The 24,554-nt window shown below is 36.0% G+C and overlaps 1 protein-coding gene across 11 annotated transcripts in view; it reads right to left on the bottom strand.

The window, feature by feature from the left end:
* The window catches only part of LOC120525337 (syntaxin-binding protein 5), a 637,028-nt gene that overhangs the window by 223,585 nt on the left and 388,889 nt on the right, over positions 1-24,554 (bottom strand). For all 11 annotated transcript variants that reach the window (XM_039747537.1, XM_039747542.1, XM_039747540.1 and 8 more), the window contains exon 7: positions 24,012-24,095. In XM_039747537.1, the coding sequence (XP_039603471.1) occupies positions 24,012-24,095 (84 nt within the window). The remainder of the gene's footprint in view (positions 1-24,011; positions 24,096-24,554) is intronic.

Raw genomic sequence — 24,554 nt, 5'->3', positions numbered from 1 at the left:
GTAATTTTACTTTTCTTGGTGATTTATTAAATTACAGATTTTTCAAATGTTCATTTTTTTTTCTCTGTGCTTAAAACTAATTAAAAAAAAGTGTTTTTAGCGAGCGGTTTGTAGCGCTATAGCGCGAACTCTTGCAGTGTTAGTTTTCTCTGTTGTTCAAGGTTTTCTCAGTGTTATTCAATGTTTTTACTTTTAGTTTACTATTACACTGTGCATTCTATGGTATAATTAACTGTATTTGTGCTTACAAATCTTTAGAAAAAATATATATTTACATACAGTTTGTACGGTCTGGAACAGATTAATTGTATACATACAATCCTGTGAGGGAAATTACTTTGGTTCACGACCAAATCGAGTTACGACCAGAGTTTTGGAACGAATTACGGTCGTGAACCGAGGTTCCACTGTATATCTTTAAAATCATTGGAAAATTACAAGAGATATCCTATACAAAAACTGAACTTTTAAATAAAACAAATTAATTACCTATCTTTAACAGTACTCTTAGCAGTGGCCAGTCTTTCTAAAGCCTATTTTACCTGCAAATAGTCAGGAATCTTTTTTACTGAATATTTACATTTATTGTTTGGCTAGCTGATAAACTCTACCAAACTGACAAGTAAAAGGCATTGCAGCAAAACTACTTCAGGTTTATGACACCTAACTGCTTGAAATAAAAAATCCAATTAAACCAATATCTTCAATTATTTTCACCATGTCAAAAAAATGCAAAGTGCTCTTGTTAAGTGACATGACTCAGTATGCTTGCTATTATTTTTGGTATCACCATCTGCAGTGACGAAAGAACTGAGTTAGTTCAGCTATTTAGCAACATCATACAGTCATTAAGGCCAAGTCATCTTTCTAATGGCTTTAAGCTAAGATGACAGCTGTATTAGCTAGTGCACAAAATAATTCCTAACACTGCTCTTCGTTTGGAGGTATACAAAATAAAGATACCAATGATATGTCTTCGAGCTTGTTGTAATTTTGTATGTTGGAAAAATCAAGCACAGTTGTAAACCATAAAACTGCTGAAAAATCTGCTAAGGTGCCAAGAGGCCAATTATAATCTTAATACGGAATCAGGAGTTATCTTTTCTTTCGAGTTACTGACATTGAAAACAGTCCCTACAGGAATCACACAAGTACAATTAGCACTACAAAAATCAGCAAAGTAGCTGTCAAAATAGAAAGTGAGCCAGTTACGGATATGCAAAATTACCCTACAATGCTCCTGGTCTTCATAAAGAACAAGAGAGTCTGCTTGATACTGCATGAAGATCTTATTTGAAAATAATGAAACTTGCCATGTTCAGCCTTAATTTTGAATGGATATTTTGTTCCAACATATAACAAACAACAAGACAGAGTAAAAATAGCTTTTAATAATTTTCTCTGTTGTGAATAATATTACACAGAATATTTTATATTGTAATTTTGAATTATATAACAAGTTTGTAGATAGATAGATAGATAGATAGATAGATAGATAGATAGATAGATAGATAAATACTGTGCATGTAAGGTGAAACTCCTGTTCTGTCTGTAAACCGTGAATAAATGAAAGTAGGCCAACAAAAAAAAAAACAAAAACAAGGCAGAAGAATAAATTCATTAAAGAAAAATAATAAAATAAACAAAAAACATGCCACCCTCAAACATCTTATACCCTGTTTCATCTCCCTTCATCTCTCTAAGGTTTAACAAAAGCACCATTCTCTTTCTTCTCTATGATTTTTTTTTTTTTTTAACTCTGGCATCTGTTTCTCCTACAGGTTGATTCCTTGTTTAACTCACCAACCAACTAAAAGTTTGCTAGATGTCTGACTGAAAGATACCTTTGAGCTCAATCTAAATAATTCTTTAGTTACTTTCAGGATGAGTATTGTGAACTGGAAGTGCTTCCTCAGCAAACCTAAGTTGTACCTCACTTTTAAACCCGCTGGCATATACAGTATTACACACACCCACACACATACTTCAGACATTTGCAATATGGTAACTGCTGGTGGCGAGCCGCAAATCCACAATCTCTGGGTTACAAAGTTCATCAGAAGCAGGGTTGAGTGTAGTGGCATTACTGAGCAAAAAGTGGGACTAAGTGAGAGACAGCTACATGACATCACCTGGAAAAGTTCCACTTACAGTGTTTAGAAGGGAGTCCCTGCGCGCATGAGCTTAGGAGTTCTCTTAGTAGCTCATGGCATAAAACGAGACCTGCAACTGGGGATTTTGAAATCCAGTTTCGCAGCTGGCCATAGGCAGTTCCCATAGTAATAATGTGTCCTGATTGGAATGAATAATGATGAAATTCTACGACAAAAAAGGGGGAAGGTCCAGACTAATTTTACTGGTGAACTGCAACTTCATTTTTATGTTGTTTATGGAATGTCTACAACATATAATGCGTATAATGCCAAAAACAGGGTTGCTCATAATTGAAACTAGAGAAAAAAGCATGAATCAGAGCTTAATGATCCACAATGTAATTTATTTTTCAAACATTCATATAAAGAGAGGTGCTGAATGGTCAAACGATTAGCCCTAGGTCTAGCATCGAGAGTGTTGGTTTGACAAAAATCAGACGATTTAAATAGGTAATGGACTGTTCAACAAAATCAGATTAACATAGTGGAAGGTTAAGAACATGGAGTATGAAAAGACCTTGTTCAAGTCTTTAATGTTCAGAAGAACCCACCATGGTGGAAACACTAAATGTTGGAAGTCCAGGTATAAAATTCATTCAGATATTGTGCCAACACCTGATATAAGCAGTTCTGAAAATAAAAGAAGGCCAAAATTCCTTGACAAATTTATCAATAACTGCATGAAACATCTGGTTGAAATTATTATTACTATAGTTAGCTAACCTTTTCATAGAGTACAACAGGGAAATTACATTTTCAAATAAGCCACTTCCTAATTCAAAACAGGTACTCCTATAAACAGACAAAAAATCCTTCTACTTTCTTTAAGTACTAACAGCTACAAAATAAAAATCCAGGAAAGAAAATATTTCATAGTTGCCTAAAAACAAAGTCACACTCGAAATTTCGAAACAAAAATCAAGACAAAAAATTAGATAAAAAGTTTAAATGCCAAATTTAAAATTTTACTTGAAGTATACATTCCTCAGTTATTTGACTTTAATATTGGTAAAGTATCACAGTAAATATGTTCTGAAAAGGCAAATATGTAAGATAAAAATAAATTGATTAGTGTCGATTGGTGAAATTTAGTATCTGCCAGTGACCTGTAAATTAGCTGTATGGCCAGCTTAGATGAACATTTTTTCCAAGAATGCTCCACAATGCTTTGTGAGGCCAGTGAGAAATCACAGAGCTGTAACAGCCATGCACAGAATCTTCATGCATGCTTACTGTAACATATGTGTGTTGTCACGGCACTATCCAGATATGCAGTTAAAAAATAAAATAAATAATCTTGCAGTATTTTCATTTAAGAGGTACATTAGCTGACCATCATGAGAACATAAGTACTGCAACTGGATATATAACACTGATCCATGTATGTCAGCTTATTCTCTTGTGCAGTGCCACATACAGTAGTCAGTTATGCATGCATAACTAGCCATTTGCTGGCTTTAAAAGTCAAAATAAGCCTAAAAATTAGAGAAATTAGTTAAAAGAGATTACAAGATTAAAAGAGAAAACATTTGTGTAAAAAAAAAAATAAGAACTTAAAGGGACAGGTTATTTATTGTCAGGTTTGTTGCAATGCACAACAAACTAACTCATTGCTATCCCCTACTTACACCGTAATGTTCTTTACTTTAAATGCTATGAAGCAGAATAAATTACATTTCTTCAAAAGCAAAGCTTTCAACTAGTGAAGGAAGCATTTTAACAGTTGTCTAAAACAGACCCTGGCAAAAATGCTTCCTGTGCACTTTAAAATTCCTTTAGTGCATACTCCAATGCCATAAATAGAATAGTTTTATGCAAGATTTAAGTGAGAAGTCAAGCAAAATGACAACTTTTATTGGCTAACTAAAAAGATTATACAATATGCAAGCTTTTGAGGCAACTCAGGTCCCTTCTTCAGGCAAGATGTAACCATTCATAATGACTAAAATGGTACAACACCCTAGTACTGCAAGAATTAAGTAATTTTGAAAACTAAGGTGAAACATAATTTATAAAACGTATCCCCTCTATATTTGACTACTAAAATAAGGCCCAATCAATGAGTAGAACCTGAATTAGCAAAAAGAAAGGCAAATTAAAACTTATTTTGTCATGGTAAGGTTCTAGGGTGGTCCTATTTCCCTGTATATTCTTTATTACATAGATGTTAACAGAATGGCGTCAGCCTCAGCTGATGCTGTACACTTCCACACTGCTGAACAGTAATCAACTCATTAAGGCAACCGCATGGGCATGCTGGCACCAGTGAACCAATTAATTAATTAAATCACAAAAATATCCTGCTATGACACACTCCACCATAGTTAGTATCATTCTTGAATTTTCACACTTGCAGAAATCTTCTGCTCTTAACCCTCATGAATACGAATGGCTGACCTGTATTTCAATAGTAATTACTCTCTGCTCATCATTTCACCCAACTAAACGTATTAATTTCTTGCAGGTAAACAAATCACTGATCAAGTTTGGTTCCTGTCTGATGTTTCAGGTCCCAAGCTGTGGCAGCCATTTATTTTAGTGGGTTTGAATGTGGATGGATGGATTTTATAAAGTGTTCAGTACACATACACAGTATTAAATGTGCAGTACTATTTCATTTTGATTTTAGGTTATATTTTAAACTACATATTAAGACATAGCTATCAGCTTTTCAGAAGTATAAAAAATAAAAATGTAATATTTTGATGCGGAACACTATGCAAGTATTTCTCATCATTGGACAGAAGAGGGCAGCATGTCTCTGTTCTTTTAAACAAAAAAGTACCAGAGTTTACCTAATAATAACATCAGCATACTGGAAAGGGCTTGCTTCGAAAAATACTAAAACTGATTACAGATGTATCACTTCTGACAATTTACATAAAACATTTAAATACATTCAGTGACATAATTTTACACAAAATCCATAAATAATAAAGAAGAATTACATAAAGAATCTTGTCCAGATTTTAAAATTATTATAGTAACTAATTATTGTATTACATTGTTTTGTTAAATTTTTGGTACGCTACAGGCGTCTACTTATTTAAAGCATAGCTTTACAACAGTAGTTTAATATTTTTGATTGTACATTTAAGGATATCTACAAATTCTTCAATATACAGTGGGTACGGAAAGTATTCAGACCCCCTTCAATTTTTCACTCTTTGTTATAATGCAGCCATTTGCTAAAATCATTTAAATTAATTTTTTCCCTCATTAATGTACAGACAGCACCCCATATTGACAGACAAAAAAATTTTTGAAATTGTTGCAGATTTATTAAAAAAGAAAAACTGAAATATCACATGGTCCTAAGTATTCAGACCCTTTGCTGTGACACTCATATATTTAACTCAGGTGCTTTCCATTTCTTCTGATCATCCTTGAGATCACCTTCATTTGAGTCCAGCTGTGTTTGATTATACTGATTGGACTTGATTAGGAAAGCCACACACCTGTCTATGTAAGACCTTACAGCTCACAATGAATGTCAGAGCAAATGAGAATCATGAGGTCAAAGGAACTGCCTGAAGAGCTCAGAGACAGAATTGTGGCAAGGCACAGATATGGTCAAGGTTACAAAAAAATTTCTGCTGCACTTAAGGTTCCCAAGAGCACAGTGGCCTCCATAATCCTTAAATGGAAGACGTTTGGGACGACCAGAACCCTTCCAAGAGCTGGCCGTCCGGCCAAGCTGAGCTACCGGGGGAGAAGAGCCTTGGTGAGAGAGGTAAAGAAGAACCCAAAGATCACTTTGGCTGAGCTCCAGAGATGCAGTCAGGAGATGGGAGAAAGTTATAGAAAGTCAACCATCACTGCAGCCCTCCACCAGTCAGGGCTTAATGGCAGAGTGGCGTGTTGGAAGCTTCTTCTCAGTGCAAGACACATGACAGCCCGCATGGAGTTTTCTAAAAAACACCTGAAGGACTCTGAGATGGTGAGAAATAAGATTCACTGGTCTGATGAGACCAAGATAGAACTTTTTGGCCTTAATTCTAAGTGGTATGTGTGGAGACAACCAGGCACTGCTCATCACTTGTCCAATACAGTCCCCACAGTGAATTCATGGCGGTGGCAGCATCATGCTGTGGGGGTGTTTTCTGCTGCAGAGACAGGACGACTGGTTGCAATCGAGTGAAAGATGAATGCGGCCAAGTACAGGGATATCCTGGACAAAAACCTTCTCCAGAGTGCTAAGGACCTCAGACTAGGCCGAAGGTTTACCTTCCAACAAGTCAATAACCCTAAGCACACAGCTAATATAACAAAGGTGTGGCTTCACAACTCTGTGACTCTTCTTGAATGGCCCAGCCAGAGCACGGACTTAAACCCAATTGAGCATCTCTGGAGAGACCTAAAAATGGCTGTCCACCAAGGTTTACCATCCAGACTGACAGAACTGGAGAGGATCTGCAAGGAGAAATGGCAGAGGATCCCCAAATCCAGGTGTGAAAAACTTGTTGCATCTTTCCCAAGAAGACTCATGGCTGTATTAGCTCAAAAGGGTGCTTCTACTAAATACTGAGCAAAGGGGCTGAATACTTAGGACCATGTGATATTTCAGTTTTTCTTTTTTAATAAATCTGCAACAATTTCAAAAATTATTTTTTTTGTCTGTCAATATGGGGTGCTGTGTGTACATTAATGAGGGAAAAAAATAATTTAAATGATTTTAGCAAATGGCTGCAATATAACAAAGAGTGAAAAATTGAAGGGGGTCTGAATACTTTCCGTACCCACTGTAAAGCACAGTAATGTTACAACATGTATTAATAACGATGCAACTGTGGCGGACAGCCGGGACGCCCCTTTTGATACTGGATTTAGGGGAGCAGCCATCGGATGCACACTACATCCCCTGGAACATTTGGTGGAAGCCTCCGTGGGTTGCATCTGGGCCACAATGGTGGAACACTGGAGCTCATCTCTGTTGGGCTCCATGGCCACCGTCAGGGGGAGCTGCATGGCTTAACGAACCCATGTGCGCTGGACTGCAGCCACACCCGGAAGTGCAGCCTGAAGTAGGTCAAGGAGCACCTCCGGGGGTGCTATAAAAGGAGCCTGCAGCCACTACTCTAGGCGCCAGTGTCGGGAGGAGGAAGACGAAACTGCCTGGGAGGAGTAGTGGAGGAAGAAGAGTGTGGCTTGGGGTGATTTACTTTGTGTGCTGTGTTGGGCCTGTGGGACACAGGGAAGACGTGCTCCACAGCTGAAGAAAAATTAAAACCTTTTCATTTATTTTACACGTGCCTCCGTTGTCAGTCTGTGTTGGGTCGATGCCTATATAGCGCCTTTGCCACAAGTCTTTTTGTAAATGTTACACCTTGTATTAGAATGTCTGAACAGACTGATATCAACTACTGTTGACTGGGCACACTAAACTTTCACTGAAAAAAAAAAAAAAAAAAAAGATGATTATTTTGTTCTTAATCTCCAAAAAAAAAATCAGGAAGAGCATCACCCATTAAAAATAATGTTCTGTGACAATAGTATTAAAATAAATGTTCACAAGTCTTTCATGTCTGGAACACATAAAATGGTTCTTTTTTGTGCTGTTCAATTTACTTTTTTTTGCACATATTCATGAAGGGTTCTGAATGTATTAGTCCAAATGTAACGTGGAGAGCAAATATTTATTTGAAAAATAGTACAGTTTGCTTGTCTTCCCCTTTTTTGTTCACAAAACACAGTCCTTTTCCCTAAACTGCTTTTATATTGCCCATATTATGTGATAAACAAAAACAATACAAGTAATGTTCTGTGTGTACAGTAAATTAAAGGTCCTTCATAGGGCTGAGTGATATGGCAAAAAAGTAAAATCTTGATTTTTTTTTTTTTTTTTAGACTTAAGGAAGATTCCTGATTTATTTTAAATATTTAATTATGGAAATCACTTTTAGCTGTTCTTGATAAGAAAAAACAGAAAATGAGAAGGCTGTCCGCAATTTGCAAACTGAAAAGACAACTGTGTATTTCCTAGAAATTCAAGAATATACATATTTTTACTGTTAATGAGAAATGGTGAAAATCAGTAAAACTTTTTTTCTGGGCAGAATCTTCTGTACTTTTTTGTAATTTGTTTTTACATCTGCAGCTCTCATTATTTTTTTCCCTGTAGCCTCCAAAGGGACTTTCAAATCACTCACCTTTCCTTAAACTCTGCAGTTTTCTTTACGATGTTCTTTTATTGAAGCCCTTACTGTTCTTCTCAATACATCCTTTGTACCTTACTGTTCTTTTTCTTTTTTCCTCAAAAAAGGACACTAGTTTGATTTTTCCCATTGCAATAACTACATGCAGGGCTGTCCCTAACCTTTTTGGGGCTCTAGGCAAGGTTTTACTTTGAAGCCCTGATTAGCACAATGCAAACATGTATTTATGTATTTTTCAGCAAGATAGTCCACATTTGAGGTGCAACTAAAAGAAGCTATAAAGCTTTTGCTAATGTCCAAAGAAAGCAATGGCATCTCTTCAGCTTCTGGCTGCATCTACTACCAGTAAATGTAGGGTGTGGGGAGCACATAGAACAAAGAAAACTCTGGGATGTTTTTGCAGCAGTCTGGTCTGCACACCTTTATGCTTCCCCTTCATGTTTCACAACAGTCATATGATATGTTTGCAATAAGCAATCATCAAAAGTAATATTTAGTTCCTCAAATCTGTCCAGGCAAACCTAGACTATCCTAACTCCCTTCCCCCATTTCCTAGTTTAAACAATCCTCGACTAACCTACTCATATGCCTCCCCAACACATTGATGCCCCTCTGGTTCAGATGTAACCTGTCAAGGCTAAACAGGTCCCAACAGGTGCCCCATAAACCTATACCCTTCTACACTACAAAATAATTTGAGCCATACATTAGGCTTTCTAATTTTCTCAGTCTTACCTGCACTGGAATATGGCACAGGCAGAACTTTGGCGAAGACTAACTTGTCAGTTTTTTTTCCTCAGCCTGGCACCTAACTCTTTAAATTTGGAACACAGAATTGACAAGCTACCCTTATGTACAGTATATTAACTCTTCCAGGAAGGTCTCCCACCTGTTTACCAGGAAGGCAACACGTGGTGTGAGCCTCTCTAATGATTAAGTCCCAATTATCACTCTCTCTCTCTTTCTGGGAAGTGGCTTTGAGGTGTCCCATTGAGACTCCTCATGCCTGCCTAACCATCTCAGAATTTTCAGAGACACTGTGCAGCTCCGCAAGATCCTACAAACAGTTTGATGCTTCCAATTCTGGGGTTGATGTCCCAGGACATTGTACACCCTTTATCTTGTGCCTTGTGACCGTAACCCACCTATCTGGTCCGGAGTCTCCTCCTATGCCACCTTAGGAGTGCACACTACCTCTCTAAAGGATATGTAGGCCAGGTCCACCAATTCTCTACAACGACGCAGGCCGGCCATCTCCTCACCCAGTTCAGAGACCCGGAGCTCAAGGTTCTGAATAAGCTGGCATCTCCTGCAGATGTAGCCTTTATAGAAGACTAGCTCTCCCAAGCACTCCTTTAACAGTCCAACATCCAATAGGACTTGCATTGTACTGGCCTCATTATTACCATTTGACTTTGGATTTTTTTAATGAATATAAATTGTTTAACTTAAATGATTAAAACTAAAAAAAATAAGCCAACAATTAGATTTAAGAACTGCTACAGCTATTTCACTCCTTATGACCCCTTAAGCTCCTGTAATTTTCTTCCCCCTTGACTTCTCAATCTACATGCTCCCGTTAGGTCAGATTATCTCAGGGCACAACGTGAGCTACCACAGCTATGCTGATGACACACAGCTGTACTTATCAATAGAACCTGATGACCCAGATTCTCTTGATTCACTAACACAATGTCTGACTTGTATCTCAGAATGGATGAATAGTAACTTTCTCAAGTTAAATAAAGACAAAACTGAAATCTTAGTGATTGGCAATAATGGATACAATGAGGCTATTAGAAATAAACTGGATACATTAGAATTAAAAGTCAAGACGGAGGTAAAAAGCTTAGGGGTAATTGTTGACTGTAATCTGAATTTTAAATCGCATATTAATCAGATCACTAGGACAGCATTTTTTCACCTAAGAAACACAGCAAAAATTAGACCTCTTATATCACTGAAAGATGCTGAGAAATTAGTTCACGCGTTTGTTTTCAGTCGACTAGATTACTGTAATGCACTTCTCTCAGGACTACCCAAAAAAGACATAAATCATTTGCAACTAGTGCAGAATGCAGCTGCTAGAATCCTAACTAGGAAAAGAAAATCCGAACACATTTCTCCAGTTTTGATGTCACAACACTGGTTACCTGTGTCATTCAGGATTGACTTTAGAATTCTGCTTATGGTTTATAAAGCCTTAAATAATCTTGCCCCATCTTATATATCGGAATGTCTGACACCTTATATTCCAAATCGTAACCTTAGATCCTCAAATGAGTGTCTCCTTAGAATTCCAAGAACAAAGCTTAAAAGAAGTGGTGAGGCGGCCTCCTGCTGCTATGCACCTAAAATCTGGAACAGCCTGCCGATAGGAATTCGCCAGGCTAATACAGTAGAGCACTTTAAAACACTGCTGAAAACACATTACTTTAACATGGCCTTTTTATAACTTCAATTTAACTTAATTTAACTTAATCCTGATACTCTGTATGTTCAATTCTTCATAATATCTATTCATGGTGGCTCTAAAATCTGTACTGACCCCTACTCTCTCTTCTGTTTCTTTTTCTGGTTTCTTGTGGTGGTGGCCTGCGCCACCTCCACCTACTCAAAGCTTCATGATGCTCCAACAATGATGGATGGATCAAAAGGCAGAAGTCTACGTGACCATCATCATCAAGTCCTTCCATGAGAACCCTAAATCCAAAGAGGACTGTTTCATTTATGTTAGGTAGAATGCCCAGAGGGGACTGGGCGGTCTCATGGTCTGGAATCCCTACAGGTTTAATTTTTTTCTCCAGCTGTCTGGAATTTTTTTTTGTTTTTTATGTCCCCCCTGGCCATTGGACCTTACTTATTCTATGTTAATTAATGTCGACTTATTTTGTTTTCTTATTGTCTTTTATTTTTCTATTCTTTATTTTGTAAAGCTACTGTGTATGAGAAAATGTGCTATATAAATAAATGTTGTTGTTGTTGACTGGCTGCTGTTTGCCCTTCCCTGAGGTTAAATTTACTTTTCTCCGTCAGATCTCCTAACTTTGCACCCCTTATTCCTTACTTAAAAGCTCTCCTCTCACAGTGGTTGTATTCCTTCGTATTTATTATGCAGTCACCCTCTTAAATGCTCTACTTTCCCAACCACTGAGAACTGTTTGATCTAGAATTCTTGCTTACTGAATATCTGCTGCTAGTTAACATTTTTACTGTCTTGTTTGCTCCTACAGCTGCTTGTTCCTGATTGGCACCTTAACACTAGTTGCCTGCCTACGTATCACGGAGCCCCTCTTTGTACTGCTTTTCCCACTAATGAACCATTGTTTGTTACATGTAGCTATTCACTGCAACGACAAAGGTTATTTACTTACAGAGATCCTGGTGTCAGCTACTGCTGCTTACTGCCCTGCCTCACTTACAGCAATTTGAATACAAATAACAAGTATTAAGTAACAAGTAACTATTCCAAAAAGTCCTCCAAACGCTCAGTTGCTTTTGCTGCTGTTCAGGCGAAAAAAAGCTTTAAAAGTTCCCACACAGCTACTTAGCAGCAACCAAAACACAAAATTTTTGGGAGAAAAATGTAGTACTAGGGTATTGTACCGTGTTAGCTATTATGAATATAGTGAAAAGTCAAGCAAAATGACACCTTTTATTGTCTATATGCAAGCTTTCAAGGCAAATCAGGCCCCTTCTTCAGGCAAGATATAAAAATTATTTAATCCTACCTTATGTTTCCCTTAATAAGTCAACGGGGGTGCCGCAATTGCCTGTGTTGGGTGAGGATTCTGGCTGTAATTTTGATGATTTATTGTGGCTTACATGACCTGAGTTGTCTGGAAAGCTTGCATATTGTAATATTTTTAATTAGCCAATAAAAGGTGTCATTTTGCTCGACTTTTCGCTAGGAGAAAAATGTATATTTTAATTAACTCTCATACCACATAAAAAAACTCTCACACAACATGGAAACTCTCATCTGCTTCTGTTTCATTTGCAAGGATGACGTCACCATGTCAGTATGTCTCAGTCTCCATTCATCCAGTACGTCTCAGTTCAGCCAGCCAGCCAGCACATCTCAAATGTTCTTAAATGACATAAGTACCATAATCAGGGCAGGGCAAAAAATATATCAAAGCTGTGAGTTGGGGACAGACTTTACTTTCATCCCATGCTTTTTCACACTGGTTCCAATCTGTTCTCTCCATTTTAAGTGCTGAAATAAACTGGATGTACTGCCAGTTTTAACTGCTATTACTTTTTGTACTTTAGTTTGTTTGTGATATGATCTTTCTTTTTTGTTTTTTTTTTTGATTTTAATATACTTTGTAAAACCCTGAGGGGAAATTATCTTTTTTTTCACATGACCTTTGGCGGTCAAAGCGCAGGGTCACCCATTGTACAGCACTACTACAGCAATTTTTAGCTTAAGGGTCTTGCTCAAGGGTTCAATTGAGCAGGATCCCTTTTGTCAGTAATAGGATCTGAAACGGCAACCTTCCAGATACCAGTCCAGATCCTTAGCCACGGAGCCACCATAATTATCCTATTATGCTCATAATCCACAATTAATACTTCCAAATCAAATCCAGACAACAGACACTGTAACTTGCTCACTTGTAATTTAAGTACCACTTGTCATATTCTTTGCATTACTATGTTTTGACTGTATACACATGACTTGCTGATCAATTTAAAGTGTTTGTCTGTACCAATTGCTTAAAAAAATCAATGCTTTAAAAACATTAATTCAAATTAAATGATTTAATCAGAAAAACTGCACTGCCCTAATCCTCCATATATTTTAATACAATGTTGAGAGTGGCAGTTCTATTATATTAAGAAACTGACTTTTTCATGGAGCCCATTTAACTTTAGCCATATTGAAAGAACAATTCACTGAAATGACCATAATAAAAGTCTTTCCTATTTGCTAAAAATAATCTGCATTGCTTAAGAATACAAAGGAAATGAACAAACAATATCCCTTTAAGGTATATGGACAAAATATATTTACTGTAAACCCAGAAGGAGAATTAACGTGTCAAATAAATTGTAACGTCTAGAAAAATCACCTATATGTGACGGGTTTTAAAGTAATACAGCTACTAAAAAAAGAGCTGTAATTTGCAGAAACTTGGTTATGAAATAAATACAATTATTATTCCAAGTAAATAGAACCTTAACTTAAATCTTCAAAATGTGCAGTCTAAATGAGTGATGAGATCTTTAAACTAAACATTTAGCAAATGAAAAGAACTGAATGTTTCTATAAGAAACACTTTACAGTTGACAAGTACATTTATACAAATAGGAAAAAGGTATCAAGCTGAACTAACACCTGCCAAAAGCCTGAATACCTGCTTTTCATCTTAAATACAACTGTGAAGAATTGTGTATCTGTTGGGCAATTAAATTCCAAGGTCTTTGCCAAACAAGAAAAAAAGGTGACATTATTTCACAGGAGTAGAAACAGGTATTTAGGGATTAATACAGAAGAATCTGGTGGTATCAAACTTTGTGCACTGCAGAAAAAAAGTAGGATTTCAATTATTTCCTGCATACTAGGGAGGTCAGATCAAACATCGCTATTCAAGTATAATTCAAATTTATTTTAAAAAGTTGTTATTCAAATGCTAAAGCTGATATTTGATTGTAAATAAACGGTTGTTTCTTTGACCCACATTAATTTTGTCAATGAGTTACTCAGCAATTGTAAGTTGAAGTATTTTACAGATCTGTTTTTGCATTCTACTTCTACAATGGCCCTTTTCATAATTTTGAATAATCAGCTTGTTATCTTCACTGCTAAAACTTACAGCCAGACCCTTTCAAAATTTATTTTTTATCCCACTGTTCTGCACTTTGATATACAAGTGTTCTCAGAGTAGTTTTTCCAAATGCTTCTCTCCAATAATATAAAGTATCATTTTGCATCTACACTTGAACCTGAGCTCCCTAACTGTTGTTTCGTGCCAATACCTTATCATTAAATAAAAATCAAATTTTGATATTACTTTTAATACAATACTTTAAAATTCCCACTTTAACAAGTCTCATGTCAAATCAATACACAATGCCTTGCAATTCGTCTCCATCTTGCATAAAACAATGAGATGTAGTTGGAAATATTCAGAACACCTTTATTAAAATATTGTTGGATCTACAGTATAAAAGAAAAAAAAAAGTATACAGACTGTGCAGACTCAGACTTGATACTAAGATGATCATGCTTTTCCAAGTGAATGCACAGGTGTTGACTGGCTTTTTAATCTGAATGCCACAATATAAAAGGTGCCCCACCACTGCACGTTGGACAGTTCTTTTCCTGAGGTGTCCGGGCCAATTTGTTTGAATGACTGTAGACCAGTGGCACTCACCTCTATTCCTTTGAAATGCATTGAACATTTTAATGACAGAGGCAGCCTTTTCAAGATAACAAACAATTTACTTATTGTGCAACAGAAATATTAAAGATGATTTGTGTGTTATCTTACATCAAATCTAAACCTTTCTTGATCATATGCCAGCGCATTATTTTTGGAGTTTTTCTTCAGTGTCACATACTGATTGGGAAACTGAATAGTATAAATGTTAACTTATTTATCACATTATGGGTTCAGGACTTTTTTTGAAATCACTCTCGGACAGTAAAAGTGCAGAACACTTTTTCAAAAGTTATTCATTCAATCAAGGCCCGTAGGAGACACCACTATTATTTACATTGTTCACAAGTGACCTGAGACAAAACAAGGACTATTGCTCCATTGTCAAATATGCTGATGACACCATGCTCATAGACCACACATCTCATGATGAAGAAAGTCACTGTCTAAGTCAAGTGGACTGTTTGGTAAACTGGTATAATTAGAACTATCTTGCTCTGAATGTGAAAAAATCATATATGATTTTAACAGACAGAAATCTGTATGTTTACCCATTGTTGGTCATGGTGAACAGGTAGAGAATATAAGTATTTAGGAACTAACCTAGTTAACAATCTTAACTGAAATACAAATACAAAAAGAAACTCTAAATACAATCAGAGCTTACTTCTCCTCCATAAACTCAAACTATATAAGTAGACAAGGCCATCATATTGTGATTTTATCGCAGTACGATCCAGTCGATTATCACTTTCAGTTTCATTGCCTGGTTTAGTAATCTGACAAACCAAAATTAAAAAAAAAGCTCCAACAGGTAACTAAGCATGCAGGTAAAGTTATTGGGGCCGATGTAGATGATTGGGTAAGTGTGTGTTAGAGGTCAACACTAAAGAAACTGAAAATCATCTTAACTGATGACAGATATCCATTTTATGTAAATCAGGAAGGATAGTCTCTTTGAAAACCCTCAAAAATCGCTCAAAAAATGTTTTCTTCCTAGTACCATGTAACTTTTGAATAAGGAATATCAGAAAAATATAGCAGAGGTTTGATATACATCCTGTAACCATTTTTGTGTAAGTCAAACTGCCTTACCTTACTGTCTTGTCTCTAATTGTTTGTTTTATTTCTTTCTGTTATTAGATGCAACTGAGAAGGCAAATTTCATGTTTTCTTGTGTAAAACATGACTAAATAAAATACCTTAAAACCTTATTTAATGTAACTGGGTAGTAGATTTAAAGTAATGTGTTACAACATTACAATTCAAGATTAAATAGTAACATTTTTAGTACAAGTCAATGATAAAACAAAAATTTTTTTCATTTATTAAATAATTGAAGCTGTCTATAAAGTTTGTAGTTATGGAGTGGAACTTGCCAGATAACCATATGATAGTTTTAAAATATTAAGAATTGTAATTCAATTTTGCAATAAACTGCATTATATTATTGGTCATGTGTTTGCCTAAAGTTAAAGATTAAAGCAAATCAATATGTGTGTCAATCTTCTATAGTACACCTAAATAAGAACACACAGTTTCTCAGTTCATCTGAAAATAAACTTTTATTTGAAACTGAGGAAATGGATTTCTAGTAAATCAGTATTATACAGTGGTGTGAAAAACTATTTGCCCCCTTCCTGATTTCTTATTCTTTTGCATGTTTGTCACACAAAATGTTTCTGATCATCAAACACATTTAACCATTAGTCAAATATAACACAAGTAAACACAAAATGCAGTTTTTAAATGATGGTTTTTATTATTTAGGGAGAAAAAAAATCCAAACCTACATGGACCTGTGTGAAAAAGTAATTGCCCCTTGTTAAAAATAACCTAACTGTGGTGTATCACACCTGAGTTCAATTTCCATAGCCACCCCCAGGCCTGATTACTGCCACACCTGTTTCAATTAAGAAATCACTTAAATAGGAGCTGCCTGACACAGAGAAGTAGACTAAAAGCACCTCAAAAGCTAGACATCATGCCAAGATCCAAAGAAATTCAGGAACAAATGAGAACAGAAGTAATTGAGATCTATCAGTCTGGTAAAGGTTATAAAGCCATTTCTAAAGCTTTGGGACTCCAGCGAACCACAGTGAGAGCCATTATCCACAAATGGCAAAAACATGGAACAGTGGTGAACCTTCCCAGGAGTGGCCGGCCGACATAAATTACCCCAAGAGCGCAGAGGCGACTCATCCGAGAGGTCACAAAGACCCCAGGACAACGTCTAAAGAACTGCAGGCCTCACTTGCCTCAATTAAGGTCAGTGTTCACGACTCCACCATAAGAAAGAGACTGGGCAAAAACGGCCTGCATGGAGATTTCCAAGGCGCAAACCACTGTTAAGCAAAAGAACATTAGGGCTCGTCTCAATTTTGCTAAGAAACATCTCAATGATTGCCAAGACTTTTGGTAAAATACCTTGTGGACTGATGAGACAAAAGTTGAACTTTTTGGAAGGCAAATGTCCCGTTACATCTGGCGTAAAAGGAACACAGCATTTCAGAAAAAGTACATCATACCAACAGTAAAATGTGGTGGTGGTAGTGTGATGGTCTGGGGTTGTTTTGCTGCTTCAGGACCTGGAAGGCTTGCTGTGATAGATGGAACCATGAATTCTACTGTCTACCAAAAAATCCTGAAGGAGAATGTCCGCCATCTGTTCGTCAACTCAAGCTGAAGTGATCTTGGGTGCTGCAACAGGACAATGACCCAAAACACACCAGCAAATCCACCTCTGAATGGCTGAAGAAAAACAAAATGAAGACTTTGGAGTGGCCTAGTCAAAGTCCTGACCTGAATCCAATTGAGATGCTATGGCATGACCTTAAAAAGGCGGTTCATGCTAGAAAACCCTCAAATAAAGCTGAATTACAACAATTCTGCAAAGATGAGTGGGCCAAAATTCCTCCAGAGCTGTAAAGACTCATTGCAAGTTATCATGGCGCTTGATTGCAGTTATTGCTGCTAAGGGTGGCCCAACCAGTTATTAGGTTCAGGGGGCAATTACTTTTCACACAGGGCCATGTAGGTTTGGATTTTTTTTTCTCCCTAAATAATAAAAACCATCATTTAAAAACTGCATTTTGTGTTTACTTGTGTTATATTTGACTAATGGTTAAATGTGTTTGATGATCAGAAACATTTTGTGTGACAAACATGCAAAAGAATAAGAAATCAGAAAGGGGGCAAATAGTTTTTCACACCACTGTGTATGTATGTATGTATATATATGACAGCAACACTCATAACAGTGACAAAACAATTACATTGACAATCATGTTACGTTATTTTTAAAATGTTTCCTTTTCTTTTTCATAACTTCTTTAACACACTACTTCTCCGCTGCGAAGCGCAGGTATTTTGCTAGTTATAAATATAACACAAAGTAAGACTAGAATGTTCCATATTTAAGATATTGCTTAAATAAATGCAAATCTGATTTAAATATTTTGGAGTACATATTGTGGTCTATGGCCAGCTTGTCATCACGGCCAATACCCCCAGGCCGCCAGATGGAGCTCTCCCTGCAGCATGGAGGTGCCCTGGATACCAGCAGGGAATCATGGACAATGGTGTTTTCCTCTACAGCCCTGCTGGATACCACAGGGGCCAACAGAGGATGCTGCAGGGAGGCCCAGAGAGTCATATGTGCCCTATAACCCGGAAATACGTCATAGGCAAAGCGAAAGCGGAAGTGACGTACTTCCGGGATGAAGAAGAGGACTTTTTATCTGACCCGGAAGTGATATGAGGTCACATGGACTGAAGGTTCGAAACACTTCCAGGTCATGGACTATAAAGGACTCTGAGAAACACCAGAGCATTGAGCTGAGCTAGGTGGAAGGGTGGCAATGCGTCTGGGAGTGGTGGATTGTGATTATTGTATTTAACATTGATTATTTATGAGTATTGTGGAGAGGAGGGTGCTTTGTGCACTGAATAATTATAATAAAGTCAACTATTGGACTTTTACCTGGTGTCTGGCGTATAGTCTGAGGGTTCAAGAGGAAAATAGCGCCCTCTATCTGTCACAATATGTATATTGTCAGGTGGCATATTTTGACTGATTTTTAATAATTTTTTGGGCCGAGTCATGATGAGATTTCTAGTTTAAATTGAGACGGTCAACTTTCAAGTCGCTTTCCCTGATGTCCATCATTCAATTCTAAACCCTAAACAAGATTTCTTTGATGTACTACGTAAACTCCATTCAGTTTTTCTCTTAGACATGGTTAAAGTGACCACAAATCAACAGTGGAAGTTACAAAGAAACAACAGACTGTTTTATATAGCACAATTTTGTTTTAAATTCATTTACATCAGGTCAGTTTTTGATATTGTTTAAACAATTTTTATTTAATTCTTGATATTTTAATTTAAAGTCAGATCCTTTTGTTAATAACCATGTAAAATCTGTGAGTAATGCTCCTAAATCGTATGAGTGATCACTCGCTTGTTCAGCTTAGAGGGAACATTACCCAACTGCCACTTCTCCAATGTTATGGCCATGGAGAATGCCCTGACTGCTGATCTGGTGTTTCATTTGGTCCCAGGGAATGCAGTCTCTTTATTGTGACAAGAACTCTTTTTAACTTGCTGACGCCCTCTATTTTCCACAGTAGACTCCATTTTTAACACTTTTGTCTTTTTGCATAGAGAGCTATGTGGGGTCCTCTCCTGTGAAAATGTATTATTTGTGGTGAGCACGATGAACTCAGCGCCCTCAGTTTCTTTCACTGGATTTAATTAGAAAAGTTTAAAGTCTGTTGTCTGTATAATTTCGTATTGGCTAATGCCAGAAACAAATGTGGAGTCAGCCTCTTAAGTTTATAGATATCTCACTACACAGCCAAGACAATACACTATTGTATTTGCTTGCAAGCAGTGCCTGAAGTGGAACCAAATTAGATGCAGTACTCTGTTTAGTCTGCGAGTTCTGTTTCCTCCCCCAAATTTGTTATTAGTTACATATAATGGGACAAACGGGTTCACCTTGGAAGTCGCAGCGTGTGTATATTAGTATATGAAATCAAAAGGGGGTATACTCTCCTTGAAGCTTTGAGTGCCGTTGGGTACAAGCTCACTTCAAGCACTTGGAGAGTCTGTGAGCACCGCAGCAGCATGGTGCTACAAATATACCTGTGTTTTTCCAATTCAAACTTTGTGTGAAATGCACAAATCAGGCAGCCTCTCCTCAACTAAAGCTATTTCTTGCTAAGCTGTCTTGTAAGGCATGCAAGATTTATTTAAACAAAAGAAAAAAAATTAGATGGGTGAAATTTCTGCAAATGTGTGGAGCCAATTGGTGATGGATATCATTGACCATTGGATCAGCCAAAGTTTGGGAATTCTAAATCTAGTATAAAAAAAAAATCAGTCTTTTAACCTTGTTATCAGTTGTAACTGGAGAGGATGTAGTTTGTAATTTGATTTTAACAGTGTTTTATTTTTGGCCATTTTCTGCTACTTTGATATAATTGCCAGTGATTTTATCATCTTCACTCAGTGTTCTGCAAATATACATCTGGAGAAGAAATCATGCTTTGTACATAAATTACAATGAAATAATTTGCGGATGGTAATGTTTTTACCAAAAATGCATATTGAATTTTATACATTGACATACTGCATCAGTTTCAGAACAAGTTCCTAAACATAATAAAAAAAAAAAAACCAGACAGAATGTGTTAAACAAAAAAATGTTTGTGAAATGTCAATTGGTGATTTGTATATTTTTACTGATGAATGTTGTAAACAAAATAGTCTTTTTTTCTTCAGTTTAACTATTTTGAAATAAGTAACCATATCTTTATCATTTTATAATTAACATCACTGTTCAAAATGTCTAAGTAAAGGCCAGATATTGCTCTCTCAGAATGAAGTTTAATGAATTTCACAGTGTATAAATAAAATTAGCTGCAATGTCTGTATCAAAAATGCAGTTTGTACAATAAAATCATTAAACTAGAATAATTCATAATTTACCTCTTCATGAAATAACCTAAAGAACAGTGCAACTGAAAAATGTGTCTGAGGAAAGAAAAAAACATTTCACAAAAAACCATCATGTTATGTACAGATACATATCAACGTACACAATAAAAATATAAAACAGCTTTCAACAACAGAGTAATTAAGTAAAATCTCTGGCTAAAAGTAAATTCAGTGGGTAGTTAAGGCAAATTTTTAGCAAGGAAAAAATGTTAAAAGATTTTTTATTATGGTAAAAGACATTGATCATCTTTGTAAGAATGTCTAGTTTATGAAACATTATTTGAAATGTACAAAGAAATGCCCCCTTTCTTTTGACATCTACAAAAAATCTGCTCGAAGGAATCATGTTAAGAGACAGACCTGCCCATCATTTTGATATGAAAACAAACTGTTGAACTGATGACAGGAGAGGCTGACAGTTTTTGGCAATGAAAGCGGCCTATCAGGCAACCACAGTGTTTTTTAGTTATAATCCCAGAGGCAATAGACTGCAAGAAAGGAGCTCATTTTATTACATAAAAACCTATTCCATGAAACAGATGCCATCATCATAGTTATAAATTACCTACCAACCCTTACTTCTCCTGAATAATGCACAATGTGCTAAAGCCAGCCTATCAAATTCTTAATACATAACAGTTTTAATCACTTTCAAGGAAAAGTGGTTTGATTTTTTTCAGTGTAGTGGATGTTGAATCTATAACACAAATATGACAAAAGATATCACAGCTCACTTTGCCAAGGCTTTCCAAAATATGCTGGGAACATCCAGAAGCCATTACATAGGGTGTTGACCCTTTAAAAGTGTTCTGGTCTCTTTTCAGGTTTGAACTACAAACACACTACACTATAGCAAGGAGTCCGAATATGCATGAGAGCAAATTGTCAATAATGACTCACATAACTGGCCACATCTAAAACCAAGGTGTGACTATGTACCCAGGTAATCAAACACTTGTGTTAATGACAAAAATTAACTTGAAAAATTGTTGCTCCAAGAAAAAATATTTTTTATAAGCAATGCTTAAAAACACCAATAAGAAAGCAGTTTTGTAAATTCAGTAAACTGATTTCGCTATGACTAAACATAAACACTGCTTGGTTCTCTGCAAACTATTAATTATAAAGTGAGATACTGCTCATCACAAAAATGTAAAGATTTGTATCTGTTAGTACTGTACTGTATGTGTCTATATTTGCTTTTAGTTATTTTCATTTGTGAAAATAATTGCTCATTGTGCTACCAAATATTTATACCATTTGCAGAGCAAGCTTACAAAGCCTTCTGTAACAAATCCTGAGCAATGTACAGTCCGTAGAAATTAAGCAAAGAAACTTTGTTAAACTTATTTTTAAGTTCACAATTGCGCTAGAGTTCATAGACTTCTGGGGCATTTTGCACATAAACAGCAAAACTAGAAGAAAAATTTGCAAAAGATCCTGAAATGGAGATGCAAATTCACAGCAAATCATGATAACCTGAGGTTCATGTCTAGTGCAGTGCTCACTTCTGCCTGAATACTGAATTTTAAAATTTAGAAAATTAGAAGGTTTTGCTTGTTGGAGTTGGCACAGATCATTGTAAACTTTGAGGTATAGAGAAATATACTAATTGCGAACTTTGAAGAGTAGAGAAAAATATTAACTAACAGTGTCATACCAAAACTGAAAAGAGGTTACCTGAAAAGCTATAACCACCTTTTTCTTCTGACTTTGTGATGAATGATTCCAAGGCAAAGTCAGGATGTCACTTCAAGTATGTGCATTTTACTCCTTGTATGACCAAATACATTGGTTGAAGTTCAGGAATATGCTGTTTTGATCAATGTGTTACCAGAAAACTGTTCTCCTAACTCTATTCTTTTATATTTGAAAATGGAGCTCTTTATACTGATTTTGCATGTTGTACAGACTTGCACATACACCCGAAGTTCCATCTTTAGGAGTGTCATTGCCAGTCAAATCTATCACTGATAAAATCAGCCATGCACAATCCATTACTCTTTAAAAAAGCACACATAATACAAAAGCAAGATAGCAGGTAAAAATATACACGCTGCACTACAGACTGTAAAAGCTTGGTTTGTTTAATTATTTTTTGGATGAAACTGTAGTGCCAACTTATTACACTTACACCAGCCAACTGCAGCATTATCTTCTTAGGAACACCTGATTAGAGCTGAAATATTACACATTTGTATGAGAAGCTTGCGGGCCGCTCTCATCCATGCCACAGACCTGTAGACTGTCCATCTGTGAACGTGTTTGTGTCCCAAGGGGATATTTAGCTTTAAGCAGCAGTGTTAAGATTTCATATACATGGTTTTGTGCCTTTTCTCCAATTGTGTAGAGTGTTTCTCTTCATTCTTATCGTTTTGCCACTTTTTAAAAATTATTTTTATAATAATCTTTACACTAAATAAAGCTATATTTTCAGCTGTAAATTTAAGACTTATTATGATTGATATTATGTTTATATGTGTACTGTATATGTAATGGAGAAATTATTACAAAATAAATTTTTATTACCAAGCAAGATGGCTCTACAGCTAATAAACACAATAAATAATATTCTACTTCAACACAATAAGGACTTTTTTAGTAAATTGGCACAAAATACAGAGCATTAATATGTATAAATTCAAACAGGCTTCTGTTTTACTACATGTACTGCTACCTTGCGGCTTGAGGAGACCATAATCCAATCTTGGCTTTATAACTGTCTGCTTGAAGTCTGCATATTCTGCACATTTTTGAATGGGGATTTTATCCAAGTATACCTGTTTTCCTCACATATTCTAAAGCTATAAATACTTAAAAGGCTGAAAGTGCATAATTGGCCCTGGTTAATATGTTACTGAATACAGTATGTCCTGTGACAGCCCAGTGTCCCACACAGGGCTGAGTACAGTTTTGTGCCCGATCTTGGCATGATATGCTCCTACCCGATGGCGCAATGACTAAATTAAGCATATTATGAAACTAACAGATAATTAAATTCATGGATACTGCTATGCTTTAGAGTGTTTTAAGCAAGCCTGCCGCTGTGATACATTGCAAAGTTATGTGTGCTACACTGATTAGTTAAAAATGCATGCATATAATAAACTTATCATAGCATTCACTGTCCTTCAAATGGTGAGATACAACTCTGCCATTAAACTCTGCTGAAACTTTTCTTTAACAATTTCAATAGGACTTCACTAAAAAAGCATTTATTATGTTCTGACAAGCACAGTGAAGAACTGTACAAAACTGAATCCTTTTTTCACTAAAAATTCCAAGTAAAATACATCAGAGAATTTACTTACCTCATCATAATTATATCTATAGTCTGCCTTCTTTGACTTGAGGTCCCACAATACTACTGTTCCTGACTCAAATCCAATGAGGAGCTATAAACAGAAAGAAATTAGAAACCGAATACTTAGAATTTTCAATATAAAAATCAATAGCCTACCAACCAACTGAAAACAACATACAAAGTTAATAGAAATCATACTTAGTAATGAACAGGACAAAAAGTATGAGAGCAAAAAATGGTAGCGATTTCAATTTCAAAAATTATTTTTAAGGCTATTTTTGTTAAAACAAAGAGTAAATGTGTACAATTCTAAGTCTTATTTATCAATGGCTTGATCTATATAAGATTATAGACACACAATTAATAAAACAATACAGAAAGGTGCACTGGTCAGAAATAATGTAGAATGTACTGTAGAATAAAAAAAGGGAAAATATACCTTTTGTAAATATCTGCCTATCCATAACAATCTTTATATTGCATATTATATTTATTTGTCCCCAGAGGAAAATTTTATAGAAGCTCAAATAAATAAATAAGATAAAAATAT

This window comes from Polypterus senegalus, chromosome 3 (genome assembly GCF_016835505.1).
Source record: "Polypterus senegalus isolate Bchr_013 chromosome 3, ASM1683550v1, whole genome shotgun sequence".
Lineage (NCBI taxonomy): Eukaryota > Metazoa > Chordata > Cladistia > Polypteriformes > Polypteridae > Polypterus > Polypterus senegalus.
Note: the sequence above shows the minus strand (reverse complement) of the source record. Positions and strands in the feature narration are given on the sequence as shown.